The 12,233-nt window shown below is 40.1% G+C and overlaps 1 protein-coding gene across 2 annotated transcripts in view; it reads right to left on the bottom strand.

The window, feature by feature from the left end:
* The window catches only part of FAAH2 (fatty acid amide hydrolase 2), a 115,710-nt gene that overhangs the window by 17,355 nt on the left and 86,122 nt on the right, over positions 1 to 12,233 (bottom strand). Inside the window, exon 5 of one of the 2 annotated variants that reach the window (XM_031660766.1) lies at positions 10,950 to 11,144. The exons of the other annotated variant lie outside the window; for it this stretch is intronic. Within the exon in view, the coding sequence (XP_031516626.1) occupies positions 10,950 to 11,144 (195 nt within the window). The remainder of the gene's footprint in view (positions 1 to 10,949; positions 11,145 to 12,233) is intronic. 2 annotated transcript variants of the gene reach the window in all.

Here is a 12,233-nt window from a genome sequence, read left to right as displayed (position 1 = left end):
AAACACCAAAAGCAACAGCAAAGCCAAAATTGACAAAATGGGATCTAATTAAACTAAAAAGCTTCTGCACAGCAAAATAAACTACCATCAGGGTCTTGACTCTTTATCCAATTTACCAGTCTGTGTCTTTTAATTGGGGCATTTAGCTCATTTACATTTAAGGTTAATATTGTTGTGTGTGAAACTGATTCTGTCATCATGATGCTAGCTACTTATTTTGCATGTAAGTTGATGCTGTTTCTTCATAGTGTCATTGGTCTTTATATTTTAGTGTGTTTTTGCAGTGGTTAGTATCAGATTTTCCTTTACATATTTAGTGAAATTCTGAGTTAAAAATTATTTTCTTGGAGAATATTGGCTCCCACTCTCTTCTGGCTTGTAGGGTTTCTGCGGAGAAATCTGTTGTTAATCTGGTGGGTTTCCCTTTGTAGGTAACCTGATCCTTCTCTCTGGCTTCCCTTAACATTTATTCCAGCCTTTCAACCTTGGAGAATCTGATGATTACGTGTCTTGGGGTTGCTCTTCTTGAGGAGTATCTTAATGGTATTGTCAGTATTTCCTGAATTTGAATGTTGGTCTGTCTTGCTAGGTTGTGGAAGTTTTCCTGGATAATATCCTGAAGTGTGTTGTCCAACTTGGTTCCATTCTCCCCATCACTTTCAGGGACCCCAATCCAGCATAGGTTCATTCTTTTCCCATAGTTCCATATTTCTTGAAGGCTTTTTTCCATTCCTTTTCATTCTTTTTTCTCTAATCTTGTCTTCATGCCTTCCTTGCATTGGTTTAGAAAGTGCTTCTTTAGCTCAAATGAGTTTTTATTTCCCACTTTTTGAAGCCTACTTCTGTCAATTCATCAAACTCATTCTCCATGCATTTTTGTGCCCTTGATGAAGAGGATTTGTGATCACTTGGAGGAGAAGAGGCATTGTCGTTTTGGGAATTTTCAGCATTTTCGTGCTGTTTTTTCTTCATTTTAATGGATTTATCTACCTTTGATCTTTGAGGTTGATGACCTTTGGATGGGGTTTTGTATGGGTTTCTTTATGCTGATGTTGATGTTGTTGCTTTCTTTTTGTTAGTTTTTTTTTATCTGCCTCTGGTCTTTGATGATGGTGATGTACTGATGGGGTTTTGGTGTGGGTGTCCTTCCTGTTAGTTTTCCTTCTAACAGTCAGGACCCTCAGCTGTAGGTCTGTTGGAGATTGCTTGAGGTCCACTCCAGACCCTGTTTGCCTGGGTATCAGCAGCGGAGGCTGCAGAAGATAGAATATTGCTGAACAGTGAGTGTATCTGTTTGACTCTTGCTTTGGAAACTTCCTCTCAGGGGTGTACTCCACCCTGTGAGGTGTGGGGTGTCGGTCTGCCCCTAGTTGGGGATGTCTCCCAGTTAGGCTACTCAGAGGTCAGGGACTCACTTGAGCAGACTGTCCATTCTCAGATCTCAGCCTCCGTGTTGGGAGATCCACTGCTCTCTTCAAAGCTGTCAGACAGAATCATTTGCGTCTGTAGAGGTTTCAGTTGCTTTTTGTTGTTGTTGTTGTTGTTGTTGTTTATTGTTTAGCTGTGCCCTGTCCCGAGAGGTGGAGTCTACAGAGACAGGCAGGACTCCTTGAGCTGCTGTGAGCTCCACCTAGTTCGAGCTTCCCAGCAGCTTTGTTTATCTACTTAAGCCTCAGCAATGGCGAGCGCCCCTCCCCAGCCTCGCTGCTACCTTGCCTCGAGATCGCAGACTGCTGTGCTAGCAATGAGGGAGGCTCCGTGGGCATGGGACCCTCCTGGCCAGGTGTGGGATATAATCTCCTGGTGTGCCCATTTACTAAGATCCTTGGTAGAGCGCAGTATTGGGTTGGGAGTTACCCGATTTTCCAGGTGTTTTGTGTCTCAGTTCCCCTGGCTAGGAAAAGGGATTCCCTTCCCCCTTGGGCTTCCCAGGTGAGGTGATGCCTCACCCTGCTTCAGCTCTCACTGGTCGGGCTGCAGCAGCTGACCAGCACCGACTGTCCCACACTCCCTAGTGAGATGAACCCAGTACCTCAGTTGAAAATGCAGAAATCACCTGTCTTCTGTGTTGCTCGTGCTGGGAGTTGGAGACTGGAGCTGTTCCTATTCGGCCATCTTGCTCCACCCTTGTTAGTTTTTTTGTAGCAGCCAGGCCCCTCTTCTGCATGTCTGCTGAAGTTTCTTGGAGGTCCACTCCAGAACCTATTTGTCTGGGTATCACCAGCGGAGGCTGCAGAACAGTAAAGATTGCTGCCTGCTTCTTCCTCTGGAAGCTCAATCCCAGAGCGGCACTGGCTTGATGCCAGCCAGAGCTCTTCTGTATGAGGTGTGTGTCAAATCCTGTTGGGAGGTCTCTCCCAGTCACGAGGCACAAGGTTTAGGGACCCACTTGAAGAGGCAGTCTCTCCCTTAGCAGAGCTTGAGCACTGTTCTGGGATAAACTCCCTTGTCAAGATCTGCTGTTCTCCTCAGAGCCAGCAGGCAGAAATATTTAAGTTCACTGAAGCTGTGCCCACAGTCACCCCCATGTGCTCTGCCCCAGGGAGATGAAAGACTTATCTATAAGCCCCTGCCTGGGGCTGCTGCCTTTCTTTCAGAGATAACCTGCCCAGTGAGGAGGAATCTAGAGAGGCAGTCCGGCCACAGCTGCTTTTGCCATGCTGTGTTGAATTCCGTTCAGTCTGTACTTCCAGGCCTCTTTAGCACTCTCAGGGGAAAACGACCTAGTCAAGCCTCAGTAATGGTGGATGTCCCTCCGCTCACCAAGCTAGATCATCCCAGGTTGACTTCAGACTCCTGTGCTGGCAGTGAGAATTTCAAGCTAGTGGTTTTTAGCTTGCTTGTCTCCATGGGAGTGGGAACCACTGAGCAAGACCATTTGGCTCCCTGGCTTCAGCCCCCTTTCCCTCTTTCCAGTGGAGTGAACAGTTCTGTCTCAGTGGAGTTCCATGTGCCACTGGGGAACAACAAGAAAACAACTCTTGGGGCTAGCTCAGTGACTGCCCAAACAGCCTCCCAGTTTTGTGTTTCAAACCCAGGTCCCTGGTGGTGTAGGCACAAGAGGGAATCTCTTGTTCTGTGGATTGCAAACCTGTGGGAAAAGGGTAATATCTGGGCTGGATAGCCCAGTTCCTCATGGCTTCCCTTGGCTGAGGAAGGGAGGCCCCCTGCTCCTTGTACTTCCCAGGTGAGGCGATGCCCAAAACTGCTGCTGCTTGCCCTCCATGGTCTGCACCCACTGCCTAACCAGTCCCAGTGAGATGATTAGGTTACCTCAATGGCAAATGCAGAAATCACCCCCATTCTGCGTTGGTCTCTCTGGGACTTGCAGACTGAAGCTGCTGTTCCTATTCAGCCATCTTGTCATCCATCTTCCTAGGTTTTCCTCTAGGATTTTTTCTTTTTTTCTTCTTCTCTTTTTTTTCTTTTTATGGAGTCTTGCTCTGTCACCCAGGTTGGAGTGCAGTCGTGCCATCTTGATTCACTGCAACGTCTGCCTCCTGAGTTCAAGCAATTCTACTGCCTCAGCCTCCTGAGTAGCTGGGATTACATGACACCTGCCCAGCTATCTGTCAATATTTTTATAGTTTGAGGTCTTACATTTAAATATTTAATCTACCTGAAGTTAATTTTTCATATATGGTGACAGGTAGAGATCCAGTTTCATTCCTCTGCATATGGCAGGCAAACTATTATAGTATCATTTATTGAATAGAGAGTCCTTCCTCCATTGCTTACTTTTGCTCATTTTGTTGAAGATCAGATGGTTGTAGGTGGCAGGTTTATTTCTGGGTTCTCAATTTTGTTTCCTTGATCTGTGCATCTCTTTTTTTGTAGCAGTACCATGCTGTTTTGATTATTGTAGCCTTATAGAACATTTCGAAGTTGGGCAATGTGATGCTTCTGTATTTGTTCTTTTTGATTAATATTGCTTTAGCCATTGAGGCTCTTGTTTGTTCCAAATGAATTTAAGAATAATTTTGTCAAATTTTGTCAAAGGCATTGGTATTTTGATAGGAATACTGTTGAATCTGTAAATTGCTTTGGGCAGTATGGCCATTTTAACTATGTGAATCCTTCCAATATATGAGCATGAAATATTTTTCCATTTATTTGTGTTATCTCTGATGTCTTTTAGCTGTGTTTTGCAGTTCTCCTTGTAAAAATCTTTACCTCATTGGTTAGATGGGTTCCTAGGTATTCCGTTTTTTGTGACTATTGTAAATGGAATTCTGTTCTTCATTTGATTCTCACCTAGAAAAATATTGGTGTATAATAATGTTAATAATTTTTATACATTGATTTAGTATATTAAAATTTTACTGAATTCATTAATCAGTTCCGGGAGACTTAGCAGAGTCTTCAGGGTTTTCTAGGTATTGAATCATATCAGTAAAGAGAGAGAATGTGATTTTCTCTCTTTTTATTTGGGTGCCTTTTATTTATTCCCTTTCTTCATTGCCCTGGCTAGTACTTCCAGTACTATATTGAATAGGAGTGGTGAAAGTGGGCATACTTGTCTTGTTCCAGTTCCCAAGGGGAACTCTTCCAGTTTTTGCTCATTCGGTATTATGTTGGCTGTGGGTTTGTCATAGATGGCTTTTACTATTTTTAAGTATGTTACTTTAATGCTTAATCTGTTGAGGGCTTTTGTCATTAAGGGATGTTGGATTATATTATAGGCTTTTTGTGTATCTATTGAGATGATCACATAGCTTTTGCTTTTGATTCTGTTTATTTGATGAATCACATTTATTGATTTGTGTACATTGAATCAACCTTGCATACCAGAAATAAAACTTACATGACTGTGGTGGATTAACTTTTTGATGTGCTACTGGATTTAGTTTGCTATTATTTTGTTGAGAAGTTTTGCATCCGTGTTTATTGGGGACATTGACTTGATTTTTTTTTTTTTTAATTTACTATACATTTTGTCTCTGCCAGATTTTGGTACCAGAATGGTGCTAGATTCACAGAATGCATTAGGGAGAAGACTCCTCTTTGATTTTATTGGAAAAGTGTGAGTAGGATTGGTATCAGTATCAGTTTTTCCTTATATGTCTGGTAGAATTTGGCCGTGAATCCATGGTCCTGGGCTCTTTTTCGTTGGTAAGTTTTTTTATTAGTGATTCAATTTATGAACTTGTTATTTATATGTTCATGTCTTCACTTTTATCCCTAATTATATCTTGGGAGGTTGTGTGTTTCTAGGAGTTTATCCATTGTATCTATATTTTCTAACTTGTGTGCACAAAGGTGTTCTGTATAGTCTCTAAGGAACTTTTCTATTTCTGTGGAATCAATTGTAATGTCATCTTTGTTGTTTCTTATTGTGCTCGTTTGGATTTTATTTTTTTATTCCTTGTTAGTTTATCTAATGGTATATCAATCTTGTTTATTCTTTTGAAGGATCAACACTTGTTTTCATTGACTTTTTGTATGGAATTTTGGGTCTCAAATTTAGCTCAGTTCTCTGATTTAGTTGTTTATTTTCTTCTACTATATTTGGAGTTGGATGTTTTTTTTTTTTTTTCTTGTTTTTCTGACTGTGTCTTTAGGTTGCTAATATGAAATCTTTCTAACCTCTTGATGAAGGTGTTTAACACTACAAATTTGTCTCTTATCACGGCTTTAACTGCATCTCAAATTGCATCTTAACTGCATCAGAGAGAGTAAGCTGTGTCTACTATTTCATTAATTTCAAAGTAATTTTTAATTACTGTCTTAATTTTGTTTTTTGCCTAAGAGTTATTCAGTAGAAAGTTGTTTAATTTCCACTTTTTTGGTAGTTTTGAGAGATCTTGGTATTGATTTCTGCTTTTATTACACTATGGTCTGAGAATCTGGTTGGTATGGTTTTGATTTCTTTGAATTTATTGTGATTTGCTTTATGTCCAAGGATGTGGTGGACCTTAGAATATATTCTGTGTATGGATGAGAAAAATATATATTCTGTGGTTGTTGTGTGGAGTACTCTGTAGAGGTTGATTGGGTCCAATTGGTCAAGTGTCATATTTAAGTCCAGAATTTCTTTGTTAGCTTTCTGCCTCAGTGATCTGTCTAACTCTGTGAGTGGGGTATTAAAATCCCCCATCATTATTTGTGGCTGTCGAAATCTTTTCATTGGTTAGGAAGAACTTACTTTATGAATCCAGATACTTCTATATTGGGTGTATAATATGTCTTATATGTCTTATCAACTCTTGATTCTGATTTTTCTCTACCTCTGGAGTATGTTGCTAAGAATTTTGTTAGTATCACTGAAATTTTAGCTTTCATGGAATTTTTTGCATCTAAGATCTTCCATATTCTGCTTCATGTAAAATCAGCCTCTCTTGGGCAGGGTTGAAGAGCTGCAAGTACTTATGACCAGCCATGACCTTGTTTGGAACTTCTATAATAAGGTGCCACAGGTAATGGAAGCTGTTGGATGTAGCAGTATTCTCTACTTGCCCACAACAGATGCTGTGTAACATGGGTCTGAAAAGAATGGGAGTTGTCAGTCTTTAAGGTCTGCCTTACTCTACTCAGTGTGAAACTTTTGTACCTCAAAGTTGTATCTGAGAAGTGGAGGGGGAAAACAGGTCCCAGCTTAAATATCATAGACTACAACTTTTCTTGTTAGGAATCACTAATTTTTCTTGAATAAATGCTCCTGAATTTGCTTTATGCCATTTGATCATTTTCACACCTGAAATGGTTGTTTCCAGTAATTTCTCCAGTTTTATTGTTGGTTTGTTTGAGAGAGAATTTGCTGAGCTTATTACTGCTATTCTGGGATGCTTATTCTTATTCATATTTTAAATTATACATTTGTTAGTTTAACAAAAAGAATTATGCATTTTGTGCAACAATGCAATGTCCTAGTCAACGGGGATTACATAGGTGAACAAGATAGATACAGACCACAGCCTTTGAGGAGCTAACAATATTGCAGACTATTTTGTTATGGAGAATCTTTGCTTAGACTATGTGAACATTTTATTTTTTGTGTCTAGCTTATCAATTGGGGAGGTGACCAAGCCCACTCTGTTGAAACATCACAAAGCCAAGTTTGTTCTCAGAGAAAAAGAATGCTGTGATCAATTGTTAATGATTGGCATGGGTACAAGAGGGACTCTTGAGGGTGGCATGTTATGATTTTGCCAAACCTAACATATAAATCTTGAGTTTCATGCTAATGTTGGATGCTGAAGAAGTCACAAAAGATCTGCTTAACATTCCTGGAACCAATATCAGTGGGTTTCTCAGATGAGATCTTTAAAATGTTGTATGGCCAATGCTGTTCATCTCAGGATATAAATAGTCCAAGAGATCTTTGAGTACAGACATCTAAACTGAAGTGGGGAGAGGGGAGAAAGCCAGTGGAAGGCCACTTTTGTTAGCTGTTTCCTTCCATCTGTCCTGGTAATCACCTCCCCCAATTATTATGACATATAGGTGTTATGTTGATAATCATTGTATGACTAAAGTGGAAGAAAGCTGTAAATAACTTATTTGAGATACAATGATATGAAACATTGTTGATTGCATGTTACCAGGAAATAGCATAGGCTAATCAAATGTTCAAAGAATCTGTAGACTAGATTATTCTCTTTCATGGCTGTGTTATTCCAGTGACATTATGCAAAGAAAGGAGGATGGGGCAGGTTGCCAAGACAAATAACATAAGTTTTTTTTTTTTGCAGTTTTTAGCATGGCTGTGAATGTTCTCCATGACATGCTTACCTTTTCAAACTCATGCTCCTCCTCTCACTTCTCTATTAAAAATTTACTCTCTCCAGTTAGTATAGTGTTTATACCTTCTGTCCACAGTGTTCCTGATGTGTTTTTCTATTCCATTGCTCATGGGGTTCCTACTGCCTGGACCACTGTAATACTTACCCAACATCCTTCCTCTGACTAATTTCTAGTTCTCCTTCAGGATCCAGGTCAGGGGTCACCTATTCCAGAAAGCCTTCCTTTGTTTTCTTCTATTGAAATTCTCTGTTAACATTTTTCTTCTCTCTTGTACTAAGCTAGGAGCTCCCTGAGGGCATGGAATGTATCTGATTCATCTAACACCAGTGCATACAGTATAGTCCACAATACACGCTTAATAAATTTATTCTCGTTGTAGAATGTCAATGAAGCAAAGTAAGAGAAGGTACTTTGGTTCACTGAGCACCAAGTGAGGCAGAAGAACAAGAGAAGAGAGTTAATTAAGAGCAGTAGGATTTAGAGTCAGACAGACCTGGGTTTGAATCCTTATCACTTCACTTCATAGCTGAGAGACCCTATTCAGCCTCCTGTTTCCTCTTCTGTGTAATAAATAAGGTCACTTCCTCTGAAATCATAGGGCCTGGGATAAAGTCCCAGTTCCAATACTATCTTAGCTATGTGACTTTGCAAATGTCTCCTAAAGAATTTTGTGTCTAAATTCCTTCATCTGTAAAATGAGGACACTAATAGTTTCTCCTTTTTATAGGGCTGCTGTAAGATAAAATGAGATGAGAGATGTAAAACTCAGAACAATTCTAGGAATAGATAAAACAAGGAAAACACATATAACTAATACTATGAAGTAAAACAGGGATATTGATATTACCTACATTAATATCAATATAAACATATACATGTCTTCAATAAATGGTATTATCATCACTATTATCAATAATTTTAAAGTACTCTACACATTATTACATTAAATCCTTCCAACCATCCTTCAAAGTCAACGTAGCATCCTCACCTTAGCAGTAAGAAAGCCAAGGCCCAAAAATTAAATATCTGATTTAATTTACCCATCTTGTAAGTAGGAGGAGAATGTCTCAGTAGGAAAAAAAAAATAGAATCAGCAATAAAACATTAACCTATTTGGCATCCAACAATTCTACATCTTTGACAAAAGATCTCCCAAACCTCATATATTTTCAGCTTTAGTAAAGACAATAAAAACAAAACATAACTGAGTATTATCAACCCATACATGTAGTGAAAATGACATTGCATTTAAAGTCAGATAGAATACAACTGAATTTCAGTCCTGACCCTGACCCTTAAATCACTTTATAAGTCATTCAGTTTCCCTTCTCAGGTTTTACACAAAGATAACTTCAGTTGCTGTGAGGGATTTGGGGGAAACATAAATGAGATAATGTATAGAATTTCTGGCTCCTAGTACTTCATATATATTAGAAACTTGCTAAATTGCAGTTATCATCTATCGTGAGTCTTGTATCAATATTACCTAGAATATCATCTGGCTTACAAGGAACACTCTTTAAATGTGTTCAAGACTAAACTAGAGGGAAAAGTTGCAAACCATAGGAAGCCTCAAGCTGAGGAAAATCCTCCCCAAAAGGTATAAACAGTATATTTCTCCTTGGATTCTAGCCTACTGACTAAAGTATTTTACCTGTCTTCAGAAACCGAGGAGCTAGGTGCTAGAAACTTAAACAGAGCAATTTAGGCAGCAACTTTTTTCAAAGACTTAAGAAATTAAGGCCGGGCATGGTGGCTCATGTGTGTAATCCCAGCACTCTGGGAGGCCAAGGCAGACAGATCATCTGAGGTCAGGAGTTCGAGACCAGCCTGGCCAACATGGCAAAACCCTGTCTCAACTGAAAATACAAAAATTAGCCTGGTGTGGTGGCAGACTCCTGTAATCCCAGCTACTTGGCAGGCTAAGGCAGGAGAATCGCTTGAGCCTGGAAGGTGGAGGTTGCAGTGAGCCGAGCTTGTGCCATTGCACTCCAGCCTGGGTAACAGAAGCGAAACTCCATGAAAGAAGGAAGGAAGGAAGGGAGGGAGGGAGGGAGGAAGGAAGGAAGGAAGGAAGGAAGGAAGGAAGGAAGGAAGGAAGGAAGGAAGGAAGGAAGGAAGGAAGGAAGGAAGGAAGGAAAGGAAGGAAGGAAGGAAGGAAGGAAGGAAGGAAGGAAGAAAGAAAGAAAGAAAGAAAGAAAGAAAGAAAGAAAGAAAGAAAGAAAGAAAGAAAGAAAGAAAGAAAGAAAGAAAGGGAGAGAGAGACAGGAAGACAGGAAAGAAGAAATTAAGAGTGAGTGACCAAAGCCAGGGAGAGAGTAAGGGTGAGGAAATTAAGGATAGAGACTATTTAATATCCTCTCTCTCATCCTCCACAACCCTTATGTTAATTAATTTACATGTATTATTTCATTTAATCTTAACAGCAACACTGCAAGGCATAGATTACCCTGACTTCCTAGATAGGAAATAAGTTGAGAAACATTCAATGTTTTCCTCTAAGATGCAGAAGTAGAAAATTGCAGAGCAAAGGAGTCCAAATTCCAACTTTAAGTGGACCACAGGCTTTTTGGGTGAGAATGCGTATTTGATGAAGACTTTTCTATCTTCATCACAAAGAATAGTGTGGTTCCCTGGGACAAGACCCTGGAGAAACCATAGAAACTGACCTAGTACGGATTCATGGGCCTTTAGACCTCACATAATCATGATCCATCCATAGCTTAAAAACTAGGTGAAGAAAACTAGTTTGGTGAACAATAGAATGAATTGAATTCAAAGGGGATGATAGCTAAGGCAAGTAAACGATCCCTTGGAGAATTGTCTTTTGTACGAGAATCTTCTGGGAAGCCAGAAATCCTGAGAAAAGCTTAACTTGGTTTAATTCAGAGCAGCCAGGGGAGACTTTGCATCTAGTGTGATCACACTGTGTGATAGAAGACAAGTGGCTGAACCTCCCTGAGGCACAGTTCTGTAAAATGTGGATACTCATATGCACTTGTAGGGTTTTGGGGAGAAACCAGATATTGGCAAAGTATATTCCACATATGACATTAGCAACTGTTTTCTGGAGTTTTCAATCACACAACATTTTTATACCTGCATGTTTAAAACTTGTCCAATTGCAAAAGAAAATTATGTTTTCCTTGGAAACATACATCTCTATTTCTTTAAGATTACAGAATGCAAGGAATACAATTAGGTACCTGTGTAAGCAAAGTTGAAAGGCCGTGTTAGAGGGACATGATGCTTAGGTGCCACTGTGGGATGTGAGGGATATAAGAATACACCATCATCACCTAACATCTCCACCAGCTCTTTACGCAGGCTTTCTTCCACTGCCTTAAACTTTTGGTATTTCTCATTGTTATATTTGAGCTTTTCTTCCAACAAAGCCAGCCCTACAGAATGATAACATATATCAAATTAAGGTAATAAACTTCATTTTAATTCATAGTGTTTTTTATCTTTCCTTATTCAAGTAATACATGTTCATTATAGAACACTGAGAAAGTAAGTGATGAAAAAGAAAACTTTATAATCTTACCATCCATTGTCAATCATTTACTTTTAACTCCTTCTAGTTTGTTTTAGTAATGCTACATATAACATTTCTAGCCTCTGCTACTGCATAGTACATCATAAGGATTGTTCACATAATTGAAAACCCATTATAGCTGAGCACGGTGGCTCATGCCTGTAATCCCAGCACTTCTCAAGGCCAAGGCTGGCAGATCACTTGAACCCAGGGGTTCAAGACCAGCTTGGGCAATATGATGAAACCCCATATCTACTAAAAATACAAAAATTAGCCAGGTGTGGTGGTGAGCCCCTGTAGTCCCAGCTACTTAGGAGTTGAGGCAGGAGGATTGCTTAAGCCCAGGAGGTCAACGCTGTAGTGAGTCATAATTGCACCACTGCACTCCAGCCTGGACATGAGAGCAAGTCCCTCAGAAAAGGGAAACAGAGAATAAAAGTTTGGAAAATTTGCAGCCTTACGATGGATAGAAAAGAAAAAACCCATTTTCTAAGGAGAAATTCAAGCCGGCTGCAGAAATTTACATAAGTAAGGAGGATCCAAATGTTAATCTCCAAGACAATGGAGAAAATGTCTCCAGGGCATTTCAGAGTCCTTTGTGGCAGCCCCTTCCATCACAGGTTCAGAGACCTAAGAGGAAAAATGGTTTCGTGGACCAGGCCCAGGGCCCTCTTGCTGTGTGCAGCCCAGGGACTTGGTGCCCAGCATTCCAGCCCCTCCAGCTATGGCTGGAATCATGGCTAAAAGGGGTAAGGTTTAGCTCAGGTAATTGCTTCAAAGGATGGAAGCCCCAAGCCTTGGTGGCTTCCATGTGGTGTCGGGCCTGTGGGTGAACAAAAATCAAGAATTGATGTTTGAGAACCTCTGCCCAGATTTTACAGTTTGTATGGAAATGCCTGACTGCCCAGACAGAGGTGTGATGCAGGGACAAGGCCCTCATAGAGAACCTCTG

This window comes from Papio anubis, chromosome X (genome assembly GCF_008728515.1).
Source record: "Papio anubis isolate 15944 chromosome X, Panubis1.0, whole genome shotgun sequence".
NCBI lineage: Eukaryota > Metazoa > Chordata > Mammalia > Primates > Cercopithecidae > Papio > Papio anubis.
The sequence above is the reverse complement of the archived record's forward strand: the minus strand, read 5'-3'. Positions and strand labels throughout refer to the sequence as shown.